Source organism: Aplidium turbinatum, chromosome 2, assembly GCF_918807975.1.
Source record: "Aplidium turbinatum chromosome 2, kaAplTurb1.1, whole genome shotgun sequence".
NCBI lineage: Eukaryota > Metazoa > Chordata > Ascidiacea > Aplousobranchia > Polyclinidae > Aplidium > Aplidium turbinatum.
Window position 1 is genome coordinate 53,739,352 of NC_137473.1, and position 18,407 is coordinate 53,757,758.

Consider the following 18,407-nt stretch of genomic DNA (forward strand, 5'->3'; position numbering starts at 1 on the left):
TAAAACGTTATCACATTTTGCCGCCCTCCAGCAACGTGCCGCCCCTGGATTTATCCACAAGATCCAATGGGTAGTTACGCCACTGCCTTGTGGTCGAGAGGCTTTGATTCGCCGATGCACGCTTCGTCCGTCCCGTTAGCTCAGTGGTTACGCGCCCGGCTCAAGATCACGCGGCGCTGGTTCGACTCTCTGGGCGTGCGCTTGAGCAACGCATTTCAGGACTGCTCTCCATTCAGCGGCATCTAGTGAATGAAATAATTTCCAAGCAACAACACTTCAACAATCGGAAAACTTCACTCTGCCAATCTCGGTAACCGGCCCTGTGTCAAAAGCCTATGAAGTAGGCCTATGCGAAACTACCCGGAATAACCAATCAAGGCTTTGTCAGTCCGAGGATGAATATTCAAACCAATCACCGAGATAAGCAGAGCAGCCTAATCAAAGTTTTAACTTGTTAAAGTATTTGGTCAATGATTTATTCCATCTTCAAGGTGCCACCGAATGGAAAGCTGACCTTGAAATGCGTTGCTCAAGCGCACAAACCCGAGGTTCGAACCAGCGTTGCTCGATTTTAAAGTTTCTTCAACGAATCAGAAACTTTTTGTCTGCCATGATCAGGCCAGTTTCGTACCGATGAAGACGCGATTTCTTTTTGGTTACAATTCACCATTTAGCGGCACCTAGTGGATGGAGTAAGATGCTGGCAACAAGCGGAAATTTTATTCGGTCAATTTCAGTAAAATGACCTGCTTCAACAACAATATAATTGTAGAGGTCAATGCCTCTACAATTATATTCAGGCTTTTTTAGTCCGAGAACAAACATTCCAAAATTACTTCATCAAATACAAAATTGTAAGCTGCGGAAAGCCTTTTATTTTTAAAGAGGCTTATCGAGCATAAAGAATTTGTTTCAACTTTGAAAAAACGAAGACTGAAAAATCGTCCTCGACTTGCTGAGAAAAATCTATAAGTTGTACGTTAACATGGCAAAGATCAATAATAATATCGTCCTTCACTTTTACGAATACCGTTGAAAAACTAGGTCGTCAATGTACTCAAACAGCAGCTGGTCATAATTTTAACAAATATTGTTATTTGAGTCACCATCACTGCATCTAGTGGCCTACCAATGGAGGATGGCATCTTCTTCTTGTGAATGTGGCCCTGAGGAACAGACAGCAAACTACATCATCAAAAATTGTGCCATCTTCAAGCCACCCAACTGAGTGGAAGGTCTGCGCGTCATCGATGTTGAAACCAAAGACTGGCTGCTCTCTAGTAGTCTTCCAGTGTAGTCTGGGAACATCGTGAATCTGGGGTGGTAAAAGAATAGACTCTCGGATTCAAAAGCTTACACGACGACGATCGTTGAATGAGGTAGGCTACTTTTGAAGCAAGGAACGAAAAAACACCGCAGTCAGTGAAATGCATTTATTTGCTGACAGAACAGCACTTGACCAGCGATTACGTTTACACAAAATGTCGATTTGGAAACATTGCACTGCGCGTGAGCTGAAAAAGTAAAGTTCACGCCAGAATAACAAAATTGTGACAAATAAAAATCTGCCTATGTGTGCCCGAACAGTTATGGCTTTGTATTAAACAGTTCACAAGCGTCGTACCCACTTCAAAAGACGTTTGTCGCCATAAACTCTACATGACGATTCTGATAAAGACGCATCAAATGATGATTGTTAGGCTATTTGTAACCTAATCAGTAGCGTTGACAGGGGGGAGTCCGGGGGGTACTTTCAAATCCGGGATGATTTCAAGAGCTCGGAAATTTCCCAAGGGGCCGGGAAGCTTAAAAAAGCTACTGCGTATTCTTAGCATTTGTCTTTAAAATGTCTTAGATTTGAGGTCTGAGAATCTCATTGGTACCTGGCCCAAATAATCTTCTCAACGAACCTGGTCGTAATGCGGCATTAGAGGATATGAACCTTTTCTCTCATTTAACCCTGGCCATAGTCCAAAAATTTAGAAAATAAATCCCCACGAGCCATTCGTTTCTTCAGTAAAAAAAAACAATTGTATTCCAAAAAGCTCTCCCCCTCAGTTACGTCACCAACAGTCGATATAACCTGCAGCTGATTACTGCAACCCTGCAGCTGATTAAGCTTTATAACGTTATGTTTGCGATCTCCCATAGCAAATTTCTTCTTTCCAAAACTGTGCATTATCCTACAACATAAAGTGATGCTATGGGCAGTGGGCACATATAATGACGCAATATATCGCGTTGACAGCGATTAAACAGAAGAATAAATAAAAACGCTACGCTCATTCCACGAACATAAATTTGCTCATGATCCGTTTTCAGATTTGAACTGCGCATTTCCTTCAACGATGCAGAAAAGCGCTTTCACGAAATTCCAACCTTTGAATTGACCCTTGTACTTGTCATCCACATGCTCAATCCGCGGCTTGGTTCTTGTCTGCAGATTTCCCCTCGGAATGGAAACGACGGGCGAATGTTTCAGCGACAATCAGTGGAAAAACCAGGCTGGCTTCAGCATACAACTAAAGTGACACAACAATGATATTTGTGATGAAACTTTTGGCGGTTGAAAATGACAAGCAATCACGTGGTCTCTAGCAAAATAAGCATCAACAACCCACCTTGACGGGATGAGCATCCATCTTAATCTTCCCCCACGAAACAGCTTCGTCCGGCCTGGCTCCGGAATCCGACCCATCAAATTCTTGCGCAGTGTTGACAAACACAGAAAAGTCTGCTCCGTTTCTCTAAACGTATTAAAACAGCATTTGTTCGCAGGTTGCAAGACAGAATGGTAAATAGCAGGATTTAATGAAATCGTTGAGGCTGGATTAGTGAAGTGAGGTGACTTTACTTCACCACAAACAGATGATATACTTTTAGCCTAAATAATTTGTGGTCAATCTTTTGTTCATGGTGCAAAACCCTGAAGTGGCAGACACAAGCAATTTCTCACCATGAGATTAGCATTGCAGATATGATGTTTGATCAGACCGCCTCCCAATATAATCATTCCAGTGTGCGCAGCAAATATAGCCTGGTTGTTCATCAGACGAATGTCTGAAAAGTTGCAAAAATGACCGTCAAAAATGTCTGAAGTCATATAAAACTTATGAACACACAAATCAATAGATAGAAACGTAAGTGCTGAAGCCACAAGCATTTCAAACCAAGGACAAAAACAATTGTATATTATAACTTGGTGATATGCTTTCTGGTAAAGTGCAATACAGAAGCAGAAGTCTTTGACACAAAACCTTAACGTCTGTAACTCCACACCAATCGCTGTCATGACAAAAACGTTTGGAAAAATCTGAGAAAGTGCAATAAGCTCTTTCTATGACGGCGATTTTCTATTCTAAGCCTGAAGATGAACGCTTTCACTTCAACCAAACTTGAAGTCTCGTCAGTAAAAATATCGCTGGCAACGCGATCGGCGTCTTACAACTGCTTGTACAACCAAAGGGGCATTTGAATTATATGGTCAACTACAATTGTTTTATGCAATGCAAAGCAACATAGATCCATAATTTCTGAAATACCTTCTACAATATCTATGACCAGTCCCGGGTTCTTGTAAGAATGGAAGTACAGCATGTCCCCCAGTGACCCATCAGTTAAGGCTGGGCTGAAAACCGGGATGTTGTTCTAAAAATGTAAAAGTGAGGGTTAAGCTTTCATATTTTTCTGTCTTGGAAACTACTATTTGTCGTATTGTGTGTGTGTCATATAGCGCTGTATCTCTCTCCATTTTGTTTCAAAGAAGCTTTTTCTTCATCCCGAAACATCAGGGTCTCCCAGTTGTCTGAAGTAACTCCTCCACGTCTCTCAGTGGTAAGCATCTTCAATTTTCAAGTTTCGTTTTGTCAGTTCATCTTTCACTGTGTCATCTCATATTTTATTTGGTCTTTCTTTTCTCATTTTTTATGTCACTACCTTCCAAAACTCGCTTTAGATTAACGTTATACTCTGTTCTACAAGCCGATTGTTAAATGAATGTATTTAAAAAAAGTTACCTTATAGCACCAATAATATACAGAGTCTGGATTATCAATTTCTTTTCCTAGCCTATTAATGACTTTAGATGGAGTCCACTTCATCCCTTGTTCATTTTGTTCAACCAACATTTGGTCAAATATAGGAATTATCCAATTCTCGAACAAACAATAATTGTCGTTAGGAACGAGAAGGTTTCCAATTCTGAACAAGAAACGCGGTTTATTTGATACGTTGTCATTTGTTCCAAAAAACATCCAATTTTACAAATTACAAAAAAATATTTAAAAAAAAAGCTACCAATTGCTTGAATCTAAGCCAGGGGTAATCAACCTTTTTTGCATGCGGGCCACTTTGGCACTAAGGAGAGCTGTGGCGGGCCGCACTAATAAAATGTTAGGTAGTTTGACTCTTATGCTAGAAAAGAACGCATTTCGTACCCAGTATCCAGCGTTACATGTTGTTCATATTTTTGTTAGAATACCGTAGCAACAAAATTAATCGAACAACGCTACTGCCAGGCCAAACTCCTTTTACAACACTTTGGACTTTTTTAACAATGCCTAATAAATAGAGGCCACTTGTTTTGTGCACTTGTAGCGAGGCGAGCGGTTTCATCAGAATATTCATCGCCAAGCAAGAGTGGTGTTGTTACTTCGCTTCGCAAAAGATATCTTGCAATTAACAGTTTCAGTAAACAAGTAAATGTTTGATACATCGCAATACAGGCAACAATAGTGACCTGCAAACATATCAGCGAAAAATAGGCTCCAATAACAGGGAAAAAGAAACCAGGTACCATCTTCTCTCGTGTTGTCGCTATATGTCAGGGCATCCGTTGATTAACCACTGCCTGGTGTCGTCATCGATGGAAACTAGGCCTTCCATACCATGAGGAGGTCTGTATAGCCGGCAATCCTTGATAATGTGTGCTGCCGTCTGCATTTCACTACACTCACAAGCAGCACTCTCTGCCGACGAAAGCAAGTACCTCCACGTGGCCGCCCCCGCAAGTACCGACTTTGGGAAACTAAACTTGCTACAACTGTCGCTATAAAGTTATGCGGAAGAACAATCACCAGAATGGCACCCCCAGACCAAGCACAGCGCCCTTGTCAGGGCGAACAGCACCAGCTGTTGTAGGTCAAGGAGTGACCATTCTGCAACTAAATGTTGAAGGCACCACCAACGCTAAACTAGACATCATCACACCAGGTACCATGAAACAAACGCTTGTGGAAATCACCGAAAAATCGTAATTTATGAACAGTCTTCCCTCTAAAAAAGCAATGAGTTGGTTTTTCATCCTTTTTGTGAGAAGCTATAAAACCGTCTTTATTTTATTATAAACAACTGTCACTTGCGGTGCTCATCAGCGTGGCAAGAATTTGTTGATTAACAACATTTTGCAGTACTTGCTTCGGCAGTACATATACGATAATTGGAAGGATACAGATTAGCATGGCTCCTGCGCAAGGATGACACGCAAAATCGTGAAGCGTTTCATATTTCTTAAAAAAAAAACGTTTTGCAGTAGGCCTACTAAGCTAAATATTTTCATAATACAATCAGAAAAAGTCTCTAAATTTATATGTAATATATTGCCAATTTATTATAAATTGAGTTGGCACACCGACCCATTTTGCCAACAAAAACTTGCATAAAGAGAACACTGCTCGTGAAACACAATAATGGCGAAACTCACTAGTGTTTACATGACATTTGCAAACTTAAAATAAGCAACCCTATGCTCACAGACAATTTCAAAATTCGAAAACAGACGTTTTAATCAACCACTGGGACAGTGTGGCTGGACATCGCATTGGAATAACTTTAAGCAACCCCCACCTAGAACTATAATCTGATTGGTCGGTCGGTGGAATCGTATGCAATGCGAAAATATGCTTCCAGGAAAGTATTTTTTGCCTTCGTGCTCTTTAACTCCCTCAATAAAAGTATTTTTGGTGATACTTGTACGCTGATACCTTCCGCGGGCCGCAGCGATACAGCGTGGCGGGCCGCATGCGGCCCGCCATTTGGTGACCCCTGATCTAAGCAATAAGCACGGCACAGCAATGTTTTCAGAAAACAAGCTTTCTAGTGAGAAAATGAAAAAAGAAATTCAAAGAGAAACGCCAGATGCAACCTGTCTTTTGTAATAGACTATAGTTAATAAGCAAGGTTAATTAAGAATTGCATTCATAACTTCAAATTATTTTCCCAAGATTGCTAATAAAACGACAATTTTCTGACGATATTTTATTATAAATAATAAACATTAAAACCACCTGTTAATTCCTTTTTTACGTAATTCCTTTCCTTTCAAAGCAAAGTCGCCAATATAAGTTGGGGCCATGCATTTAATGAAATCCTCCTCTACCCCTCCAGCGGACACAACAACACAATCCACAAGATTATGCTGTACCAGGAATCGTAGAGTGCTTCGGATGCCTAGTGCAAAAATGAGTTGTCGTGTTAAAAATTATACCACGTTGCAAAGAGAAGTCTTTCTGACAATCATGACAGGCATTGTGCTAATGACAAGTCATAGATTGCAATGTTCCACTTAACGTTTCACACACCATGCTAATTGCTAATGTGGAAAGTCAAACACATAATTTATACTGTTAAAAACACATAACTTGTCTCAATGTCTAAGGCAATAATCATTACGTTTGGGAATAGAAATTACATTTTGCCTTAAAACAATAACATACTTATATAAACTTGCAAACGCATAAATTATACGTTACTGTGTAAAATATTAAATTACATTACAACAAAAACTTCATGTTGTTAAAACTGAGAATGTACATTAAATAGGTGTGAAAATTGAAAAAATCGGTGAAACGATTTTATTTGTTTATCTTTCTTACACTTTGCAGAACATTAGAACAGATAGGAAGGAGGAAATGCAAGCCTGATGAGCAACCAAACTAAATTCAACTTAAAAAAAAAAAGTACTTATTGCAATAATAACAACGTAAAATATTGCAAAATGGATTTATCTAGCATTCTAGCGGTTATGACATACTTAAAGTATAAATCGAAGTGACACAAAAAACAAATTCTAATCTATAGAAGCAGTAGATATTAACGATGCTTTTATTATATAATGTAACATGTTCTTCTAGAAATCTAGGATAAGATAAGCTAAACTACCACAAGATGTGTAACGTGATAATCTGCTTTTGTTCCAAATTTTCATCAATTGTACATGACTGATTTCTTAGACACGACTAGATTAGGTAGTGATTTGATTACCTGTCTATAAGTTTGTTTATTGCTTGTAGTGACTTGTAGGTTCAAATATTGTGCTTTAAAATATATAAACACAAACGACTAACCAGCTGATATCATGTTGGATGTGTAACCAAGAAAAATAGTGCAATTTGTACGGAGACGTTCTATTGGATTGAGGTTGACTTTCTGAAGGTTTTCTTCTGATAATTTTTCTTCACGTTTCTCTATCTGCATGGAGCAATAATTAATCAGAACTAAATTATGGCAATAGGACTGTGCAATAGGACTAATCAAAACCACCTTTCAAAAAGTTTAAGTTACTAATAAGCCATTAGCATGTAAGCTATAGAAACCTACAGAACTTAATCAAAATCTTTCAACTTAACGGTTACTTTTAAAAAGAGTTAATAGAACATAAGATAGCAAACCAGATATATTGGCAACATCACAACTAACCATTTTATTTATTTCTATCACAGCTTGACCAAAGTTAGTAGACTGAAATCCTGACGTTGTGTAAGATCGTAGGAGCTGATGGTAATCGACTCCCTTGTTGAAGTCGTAACCAGAAACTTCCACTGAACCTTCTGGCATTTCTGCACTCTTAAGCAGCACTGCTTGAACAGCATCACCAGGGGCGGCCATATTATAGCTAACTATGTTACAATACTTCCTTAAAAATCAGTAAGAGGCATAAGCATTTGGATACATGATTTTATGCCGTGGTCCGAATCAAACATGCATGTTGCAAATTGATTGGTACTGTATAAGCAATTGTTCATGCAATACTCTTATCAACAAACAACAGTATAAAACATGACATTTTTGAGAAGTGAAGTACAGTAGTATGAAAAGATGCTGTGGCAAACAAACAGCTGCAGATTCCATGCATAAGCAAAACAAACGTTAAAAAAAAAGAAACTTGTGATGTAAAGGTATTGTAAAGAGAAAAAAAATTCAAATAAAAATCAGAGAAATGATAAAATGCAGTCACATAAAAATTGATAAAACTCTGTAGAATCTTTTGAAACATTTTCAGAGAACCGAAAAGCCTTCAACATCTCATTTTGATCAAAACAAACAGAAACTAAAGTGGATTTTAAAAGAGAAATTACAGGTGAGTCCTTCCGAATCCTTTCTATTGTGATTTCAACATTATTTATTTTTCCTTTTCCAACCATTAACTCTACAATACAAAGGCCAAACTTATGATGTTTAAACTGATTTTTCATTGAAAAATCAGGAGTTTTTCCATAAATCCATTCCCAACTTTTGAGGTCATTCGCCATTCGTGTGACGCCAGGCAACAATGCTTCATCATTTGTGTTAATTGTAAATGTTTTACATTCAAAACACTCATTTGAATATGCTGCCGTAACTGCGTCACAAACATTTTGAAAACCAATGTTTTCATTTTCATCTTCTAAGTTCAACACATTTGACCTTACACTTTCAGTTGCTTTACAAAGCATGTGTGGTTGCTTTACCAATAAATATTTGATAATGTCAGCTTTATTGGAATTTACAAGCAATGTGCAGTGATGAAATGCAACGTTCCGGCCAAGTTTAGCTGAAGATCCTGACACTTTAAAGTTGTCCCTCAAGACGATATCATCACGATCATTGAGCTTTATATTTAACAAAGGCCACTTGTTTAGAAGACCAGAAATAATAATTTTGAGATTTTTTGTTCTACTATAATTCTTCTTATCCGTAAAAAAAGTAAAATTGACATTCCCAAGATCATGGTAAACTGCACCGCCTCCACTCTTCCTTCGACACATATTTATGCCGTCATTTTGAAGTTTTGTGACGTCACATTCTTTCCAAGGATTTTGGTGTCGCCCAATTACAACACTTGGTGCATTTCTCCAAACAAATAAGCAGTTAGTTTCTTTAAAATCAACTTTTTCATACATCCAATCTTCAAATGCTAAATTCTCGTATGGGTCAATTGAATTTGAATGATATATAATACACTTTTTACTGAAACTCCGTGCTGGAATATTCGTACAAAAATGTCTTATTCTCCATAATCCCATTAGTATTTATGAAACACAACCTATAGAAATTGTACCTAGAATACACAATACACATATGTAATGGCATAATGGTATGTAATAATGGTAGTAAATTATTTCTGGTAACATTGCTGTATTGCTTGGGATGGTGGAGAAGTAAGCTGCTACCTTTTTTATCATACAAGTTTTGATTTTAAACTCTGATTAAGCTACCTACCCACCTCTGCTTATAATGTAATAAATTGAATGAGCGTAATTGCTGAAAAAATGTAGCCAAGAGGAATAATGTGAACCTTATCTTATCATTATACTATGCTTGGTATTGTATAAAGAATAGAAACCACTGTTATCTTAAGTATTACGTACAGTGATTTCAGTAAATTTTCTTAACCACAATTGGGTTTCTGGATCTCTAACTATTAAGTCGAGATTTCTTCACACAGTTGTGATATGCAAAACACCAAGTCTTTATTTCTCAATGTTAACAGGCATGGCTAGACACTAACAGTTATCTATCAGACACTGGTAGGTAGGGAGTTAAGCTATATAAAGAGTGTTTCATTAAGACGGATCGATAAAAACAGTAAATAAAACAATGTTAATGGGTAAATTTTATTGATTTCTTTATGGAATTTATGGAAATGGGCTTCATCACTAAAGATATTTTTTTGTGAAAAATTCTCATCGATTTGGGTTTGCTCGTGCACCCAATCGACGAACGTACGACGTTTCAAATGGTCAGCAGGCTTGAGTTCTTGTGTCAATTGAATTTTGTAAGCGTGTAAAGATAAATCTTTTGTCAAAATTCGATGCAACGTGGTTGCGGAGAGGTTCAGCTCCTGCGCGTGATGGCGAAGAGAGGTGCCTGGACTCTCGGCCACATTCTCGCGCACTGCAGCAATGTTTTCAGCTGAACGGCATAAACGAGCCATAAAAAAATCAATAAAATTTACCCATTAGCATTGTTTTATTTACTGTTTTTATCGATCCGTCTTAATGAAACACCCTTTATAATAAGCATAGGCGCCGACTTTTCAAAAAACCTTGGGGGGCGAGAAAGGTGATGACGTCATAGCCTAAACATAACGCTATTTTACTCAATTAAAATAGTCTTTGATTAAGCTTACTGTCTTGTTTATTGACACCTAGGTCGCCAACCGAAATTATTAGAACTGCTGCTTGAAACGATTAATTAGTTTTACGAATGTAGTACGCCTATAGTCGTAAAAATTTTGATATTGTTAGCTCATAATTGAAACAGTTAGAAGACAAGCCGATTCATTTCCTTTTTATGCGAGAGAATAACAATTCAATTCAATTTTCAATTCAATTTATTTTTCTTTGTCAGAATGCAAAAGAAATGATATTGAGAAAAAGAAATACAGTAACAAAACTAACAAAAGGAAAAGGTGGCAAAACCTTAATGGTTTAAGACGTGCGTGAAAGGATCTAATATTGCGGTATATGCATCAATAAATATAGTCAAGCACGGCCACCAAACCTGATACTTTAAAATAAGTTGATGAATTAGTTAAGAATCAGTCGCCTCCTCGTTCCTGGAACAACTGGAGCGCCAATTCTTAAAGCTAACAACGATCAAGACAGTAAAGTTATCGAAATAAAACGCAAAAAATCATGATCTAAGCAGAGTGGAAACCCGCTATCAGTTTTATTAATCTCGTTTCGCTCGTTTTGCTAATTACTTACCTTCAAAGCGCTAACAACGGCGAAGTGTTTTCTCTTCTGTTTTTATCGAAAGTCTTCACAGTCTTTTATATACTCGAGCATAGGTCGAGATGTTCGCAAGTGATTTTCACCTCAAAAAGACAGGTTCAACTTATACACGGGACAAGCTGTTGTCTCCAGCTCGGCAGTTTTCAAAATGAACGCATTTTTGCTGCGGCAAAATCATTGCCGACGTAGATTACGGAGTTTGAAATGGCGTCGTCCTAAGTAAAAGTTTTGAATACGTTTATTTGCACTGATTTCAAATTTAATGATTTCTTGTCAATTCTAAACTTTATGCACTTGTTGAGCAATATGCTAAGCTCACCAGACAAAACAGCGGAAAGAGCTGTTTTAAGAGATCGATTTTTTTATTTTTGCGTGTAGCATATAATCGTTCTTATTACGTAACATTCCATGATCGTTGAAGTCGATGTCAAACCTAAGCGGCCGCATAAAACAGTGATGTCAGGCGTGGACGTCGCTATGATAGCATCTGGACGTGGACGTCGCTATAACATGCTATTATGCGACGTCCACGTGTCAGGTTAGCTGGGTGACAATAGCGGTAAGAGACGTCGTTAATGCAGGCAATATCTGCGACCAAGACCATTTAAACACTTTTTCTTTTATTGGTTTTCAATTTAATTCTCACACATTGCGAACTAAACAATGCATTCTGTTGAATCATAATTGATCTCACAGCGGGAAGACCTCGTTGAAAATAGCGCGTCTAGTTTAGCTGGTTTACTTAATATTGCAGTGAATACCAGTTACGTGACTATTCCAGCAGCGTAAGTTACTCTACCATCTACTTTGTAATTTCCATACGGTAGGCTACGAGAAAGCCATGCGATCAGCTGTTGTTTTGCGGGCAAGAGCAACGTAGGCTGTTTTTTCGCTTTCGGCATTCTTAAAGTCCGTTTAAATGACCTAAATGTCTTTCGCGAAGTGTTTTATCTTTGAAACACCACTTGTAATAACCATTTTTGTTGCCCCTCAACCATAAGTTTATGGGGGGGCGCCGCCCCCCGGCCCCCCCGGAAGTCGGCGCGTATGATAATAAGTAACAAAACAGTGAGAATTTATTTTCTATACCATAAATATTTTGAAGTGACTATTTTCACACACATGTTGCCATGGTTACAATCAGGTGTTGCCAGAGTTAGGATTAAAGTTAGGAAGGGTTAAGGTAAGTGTAAGAGTCAGAAATAACGTTAAGGTTATATAATAATCTTTGTCTAAAACTAAAAAAAATTACCATAATACAAGTTTTTGTTTTTAACAGCTTTAAAATTTTCTCAAATTAGGGCAGAATTCCTTATCTGGCAATGCTATTGAGGCTATTATTACATTACATAGCGTACCGTAAATATAGTCACAGCCTAAATCTTTAGTGTCTCTGATGGGAGATAAGGACTGACGTGCTTCAAAATAATGTTCTACTAACACCAAGAACACCTTGCTTCAAATATTCTGGATGATCAGTTTTGAATCTTTATCCTTGGACAGAAAAAGCTTCTTTACATGCTTTATCCCAGTTAAGCATTATAAAGTTTCCGCTTGTTGTCTAAAAATTATTTCATCTACACAATGCCGCTGAATGAAGAGCAGTTCATAAAATACAATGCTCAAGTGCACACATCGAGAGCCAAACTAGCGCTGCTTCATTTTGCTTTTTTTTACAAAATTGGGCATTTAACCAACTGAGGTATTGCGGCAGTTAAGTGTTGAGACCAATTCTACATAGTTAAATATGAAACTGTTATTTAACACTTACCGTAAATCATTAATAACAATTAGTTGTACCCAGGCTTTACGCCCAATTGTTGAAGATTTAGATTAAGTGGACATGAAGGCAAGGAAGCAAATCTTAGTGTCCATCTTTAGGCATAAGCTAAATAATTTGTTTGTTTTTCATATCTTTATCCTGCATTGCGGGAAAGCGGACTCGAGCGCTATGCATCGGTGTACGCCTTCTGACTTACACCTAACCCACGCTGCAGCCGACGGCAATGTCTGTTTCCAGTTGTCTACTCTACTAATGACTTAAATTTGGTACTACCCATTACTCGAAATCGAAATCAATTATCATAAAGTTTCTTGCGCAGAGAAACAACAGCAAGTGCGGGCAGGGCCTCCAAGAGCCCTGCCGGGCCCCGGTGCAGATGTTGCTGCCGGGCCCCCCAGCGCGACATGTCGCATGATATCTCACAAATCACAAGCAAAATTTGCGGTGCGCGTTAATCCACAAGGCCAATGCATAGGCCTACATGGTGTTTCGCACAGTGTTTTTATTTTAAAACCAGACCTGTTTAAAAAATAATACAAAGAATACATTAGGTTAAAGTATAAACACTCCACCATTTCTCAAAGAATGCAGTATATATATATTGTACTGGTGTTTATGACTTTAAATTCAGAGATACACACTAGTTATACACAAAGATAAAAGGCTGTGGCTATAGTTACACTATGTAGTGTAAATATAGCCTCAATAGTGTTGCAAGATAAGGAATTCTGCCCAAATTTGAGAAAAAGTTTATAGCTGTTGAAAACAAAAACTTGTACGGTATCATATTTTGGAAATTTTTTTTGTCCCTGGCAAAGATCAAAACCCTAACCTTATTCCTAACTCTAGCCCTTACCTTAACCCTTCCTAACTTTAATCCTAACTCTGGCAACACCTGATTGTAACCATGGCAAAAAGTGGGTAAAAATATCCACTTTTTGCTTTGAGTCTAAGATAAAAATGGCAACACTATCCGGCATAGGTGACATACATATGTAGCATTGCATATGTGTGCATACAGCTTTACATTAACATACCGTACAATATCATTTCTGACCTTAAAATCAGCAGAGACTAGGAGACCAAACTTGGATGAATGCATTGCTATTGTTCATGACATTAAGAAATATATATATGATATATACCAACTTCATTTCAGGATCAATAGGATGCTTCTTATTTTTACTCCTTTAGTTTTCTTTGCTTGTTTGAGTGAAACTGCATTCAAGCAGGATTGAGGGTCACTTTCTCTTCATTTCTACAGCAAGCGGTCAGTAGAAAACAAAGTTGAATATATTTCTATTTTCAAGTCCTATCAATATAAATGTACCTACATCTATCGCTATACTATGTATCGATACCTTTACAAATACCCTGCATAACTACAGAATGCTTGTGTTGAGTCAATATTGACACTGTTCCTGAAATTCAAGAGTATGATTGGATTGGCCTGGCTGGAGAAGACTGCTAAGAAATACTTAGTGAAAACAAATAAAAAGGAAAACTTAAGATATATATATAAAAAAAATATTTGTTTATATATTATACTAAGCATATTTTTGAAAATCAACACCTTTCTGCAGCGCTGGAAAAAGTAAGCTGCATTGCAATTATTAGGACACTACTGATTCTGTCTAGAGTTAAAAAAACTGTACTTCAACAGAAGTAAAGATCTATGACTTTTTACTCAAAAAATTACACTTTCACTAATCTTAACTTTTTTTCGATTTTTGTTAGACTGCTATAACATTTGGCCCTGCTACAAGGACAAAATTATTTTCCAGCACTGCCTCCACGAAACTTGCTTGCATTCCAATATAGCAAAATCATTCAAGTCCTAAAAACTCAAAAATACTGTACTGTCTCAGGCTATATTAGAGAAGTTCCATGATTTCAGTATATATATATAATTAGTATCCAAAAAAAACACTTGAGCATTTTTGTACTGAAAAAGTGACAGTTAAAGACTTCTTGCTAAGCAATTCTAACAATATTTCAATACCGGTATTTTTTGCTATTTTCTGAACTCTTAAAATATCACACTAAACAAGATTATCTACAACTAAAATTGTACCAGTTCAACATGATTACACATAACTGTCACTGCTTGCTTGTGTCATAAATTGACAAGATGTTGGAAAAATGCATGGAATACTTTCTGTGTAAATGTGTAATGACTGTAACCTAACCTGATCAATCAATTGCTTATTAAAACATACCATACACACCCAAATATTCACATTAAAACAGCACTGAACTTAAAACACTAACACTGAAATTAAAACATTGAAATAAACTGAAATATTCACTCACACTGCAATATGTGTTTTCTGGAGTTTTTTAAAAAAGAATGCCCATGATGGGCCCAATCGAAATATGAAACTAACATAAAAAATAATATTTCATGCAAAATCGACCTTGGCACGCAAATTTAAACATTTTTTCAGGCCCCCCTGAAATTAAAAAATTGAAAATTCTGTAGTCATAAAAAGAGCATACCCATGAGGGGGCCCAATCAAAATACGAAACTAATATACAGTAATACGAAGTAAAAAACAACATTTTATGCAAAATCGACCTGAGCATGCAAATTTAAACATTTTATCGGGCCCTTTGAACTAAAAAAATTGAAAATTCTGTAGTTTTGTAAAAGGGCATACCCATGAGGGGGGCCCAATTGAAATATGAAACTACCGTTAATATAAAAAACAATATTTTATGGAAAATCGACCTGAGCACGCAAATTTAAACCTTTTGTCGGGCCTTTTCAACTAAAAAATTTGAAAATTCTGTAGTCTTGAAAAAGGGCATACCCATGAGGGGGGCCCAACTGAAATATGAAACTACCGTTAATTAATATAAAAAACAATATTTTATGCAAAATCGACCTGAGCACGCAAATTTAAACATTTTGTCGGGCCCTTTGAATTTAAAAAATTGAAAACTCTGTAATTTTGAAAAAGGGCATACCCATGAGGGGGCGCAATCGAAACACAAAACTAATATAAAAAACAATATTTTATGCAAAATCGATTGAGCACGCAAATTTAAACATTTTGTCGGGCCCCATGAACTCAAAAAATTGAAAATTCTGTAGTTTTGAAAAAAGGCATCTTGGCTACCCATGAGGGGGCCCAATCGAAATACAAAACTAATATAAAAAACAATATTTTATGCAAAATCGACCTGAGCACGTAAATTTAAACATTTTGTCGGGCCCCTTGAACTCAAAAAATTGAAAATTCTGTATTATAGTTTTAAAAAAGGGCATACCCATGAGGGGGTCCAATCGACATACGGAACTAATATAAAAAACAACATTTTATACAAATTCGTTGAAATCAACTTTAATGCGTGAATTTAGACATTTTGTCGGGCCCCCTTCAACTCACCGGGCCCCGGTGCAATGCACCGGTTGTCCCCCCCTCTTGTGGGCCCTGAGTGCGGGTGGCTGGAGTCGAACATGCAGGCTCTCGACTGCGAGCATAATGCGCTAAACACTCGGCCACTGGGTAAATGGTAAAACATTGCAATATATTGTTTATTTAAAAGCTTAACATGGTAGCCTATGTTCAAAAGCGGTTAAAAGTTTTGTGTCTGCAACTTGACTTTTGCTAAAAAAAATTTCACCAATAATGTACCGGTACGGTAATACTATAGCCTAACGACATTAAGAAAACTATGATACAACTAATTTGACACTGGTTGGTTGGTTTTGAATCTTTATCCTCGGACTGACAAAGCCTTGATATTCCTGGTAGATTCGCGTACAGTACCGTACTTGCAGAGGCTTTTGACGCAGGGCCGGTTACCGAGATTGGCAGAGTGAGTGAAGTTTTCTGATTGTTGAAGTGTTGTTGCCGGAGAATTATTCCATCCATTAGGTGCTGCTGAATGGAGAGCAGTCCTGAAATGTGTTGCTCAAGCAAACACCCCGAGAGTCGAACCAGCGCGGCGTGATCTTGAGCTGGGTGCGTAACCACTGAGCTAACGGGGCGGGCAACACTGAAAGGCAAGCTATTTCAACTCTTCGAGGTTGATCATTTATGTCCTTGACAAAACTGGTTGACATTGATCGGAAACAATTGGAAGCGTGGTGCCATGTTAGATTAGTAGCGTTTAAGGGGAATACCCAAAGAAAAAAATATGCTGATTGTGAGTTGTGACAAAATGATATTGTTACTATCTTTCTACCTTAATAAAAATTTCATTACACATACAGCATTATATTCAGGAGGTCTAATTTAAGAAGCGTTCAAATTGTCTGAAAACGGAAAAGTCCACTCAGTCAAACCGGAATGACTTCACTAATGTTCGTTGAAGACACGCAATAACTGCTACACAAGACGTAAAATTCTGAGACTCAAAGCTGAAGATTTAGTAAGCATTACACCTCATAAAACAATCACGTTATATTTGTGACTACTTTGCAAATGCAAACAAAATGTAAATAATAAGGGCTATTTGTCCACTATTTGCTGATGTACCTTTCTAATTTTTGCTATTGATCAACTTTCTTGCGGTCACGCATCATTGACGCGAGAATGAAACGCAAGAATGAAAAGCATGGATTTTGTTTAGCCTATGTGAATTACCGGTATCGTACCGTACTGAATTGTGAAGTCAACTCAAGTCAATTTATTTTTGTTTCAACAGCGCCATATATTAACAAAGAAGCAGAGTAAATGAAATTGTCAAAACAATACATTGTACAACTGTTGGTTAGATTATGGCGCAATCAGGATGGTAGCGAAAGACCATAAGCAGTCATTTAGTCAGCCACCACCATGTACCGACTGACCAGAAGCGTTACAACCCCATAACAGTGAAAGTGCTGGGTATTGCTGGGAAAGTTCTTTCTAGTCATTCCTTGGTTTATGCTTGGTAATATTCAGTGTTCTGTTTTTGATTTACGTTTTCTCGTCATTGTGGTCTGGCTTAGTGCTCAGTTATTTTAACTAGGCCTAATACATTGTTCTCATGTCCACAATCAGAAACTTTTTAGGCTTACCTATACCTCACTTGTAATGAACTAGCCTACATGGAGTGGGATATTTTTTGTTTGGTTGAGGTAGGGCACTAGACTATTCTTAGATACGGTAATACAAGATATTAATTTTTCTAACATTTTAGCATCATGCAACAATGTTATAAAATACCGTACAGCAGCATGCCGTAGCCTTCTCTATGTTAAAGTAGAATACTGTATATCATATATGAGCTCTCAATATAACCAAGTGTAAGAAACTTAGTAGTTTATACTTTGTATGACCACTCTAAGATACCGTAACTAAGAGACCAAATACTTATATATCCATTATCCATCAGATCTAGCAAAAACAGCTCCTTACATATTCAGGGGTCGATCTTAACTTTTTTTTTCACTAGCCCACCGGACTAGTTGCTCCCCGTTTTCACTAGCCCGCACGATTTTTCACTAGTCCGACCAGTTTACTGACTTTTGTCTGAGCGTTAGACACTTTTTAGCAACATTGAATCAGCATTTGATCACGATATATCAACAAAGAAACGTTAATTTCGCTAACTGCTGCTTGCTGGGATGCTGGCTTCTCCGTGCTGGCGTGCTCACTACTACCATGTGTCGTGTCTAGCGAGGTTGCGAGAAAAAT

At 37.5% G+C, this 18,407-nt stretch overlaps 2 protein-coding genes and 1 non-coding gene across 4 annotated transcripts; 1 reads left to right on the forward strand and 2 right to left on the reverse strand.

Annotated features, from left to right (window-relative positions):
• Positions 1–1,207: 1,207 nt before the first annotated feature.
• Positions 1,208–7,900, reverse strand: LOC145787407 (deoxyhypusine synthase-like). 2 transcript variants are annotated; one of them, XM_082599158.1, is made up of 9 exons: positions 7,696–7,900; positions 7,344–7,467; positions 6,285–6,447; positions 4,017–4,200; positions 3,543–3,648; positions 2,957–3,060; positions 2,622–2,747; positions 2,380–2,522; positions 1,208–1,315 (listed from the first exon to the last, which is right to left on the reverse strand). In XM_082599158.1, the coding sequence occupies exons 1-8, from the start codon at positions 7,882–7,884 to the stop codon at positions 2,415–2,417; spliced, it is 1,104 nt and encodes a 367-aa protein (XP_082455284.1). In that variant the 5' UTR covers positions 7,885–7,900; the 3' UTR covers positions 1,208–1,315; positions 2,380–2,414. The 2 variants fall into 2 exon arrangements, with proteins under 2 accessions (XP_082455284.1, XP_082455276.1); XM_082599150.1 differs by lacking the exon at positions 1,208–1,315 and having other exon boundaries at positions 1,419–2,522.
• Positions 5,408–5,509, forward strand: LOC145765744 (U6 spliceosomal RNA). The gene has a single exon (XR_014288624.1). It is a non-coding gene; the product is annotated as a U6 spliceosomal RNA (small nuclear RNA).
• A 32-nt stretch (positions 7,901–7,932) lies between the features above and the next one.
• Positions 7,933–9,281, reverse strand: LOC145764424 (lipoyl amidotransferase LIPT1, mitochondrial-like). The gene has a single exon (XM_082576039.1). It carries the CDS (start codon positions 9,279–9,281, stop codon positions 8,208–8,210), a length of 1,074 nt encoding a protein of 357 aa, XP_082432165.1. The 3' UTR covers positions 7,933–8,207.
• Between the last annotated feature and the right edge of the window lie 9,126 nt (positions 9,282–18,407).

Coding starts and splice junctions, on each gene's coding strand:
- LOC145787407 (XM_082599158.1), bottom strand. CDS start 7,884: ATGGCCGCCCCTGGTGATGCTGTTCAAGCAGTGCTGCTTAAGAGTGCA. Junction 7,468..7,695: donor TGATAGAAATAAATAAAATG/GTTAGTTGTGAT, acceptor TGCTCCATGCAG/ATAGAGAAACGTGAAGAAAA. Junction 3,649..4,016: donor TATATTATTGGTGCTATAAG/GTAACTTTTTTT, acceptor TTACATTTTTAG/AACAACATCCCGGTTTTCAG.
- LOC145764424 (XM_082576039.1), bottom strand. CDS start 9,281: ATGGGATTATGGAGAATAAGACATTTTTGTACGAATATTCCAGCACGG.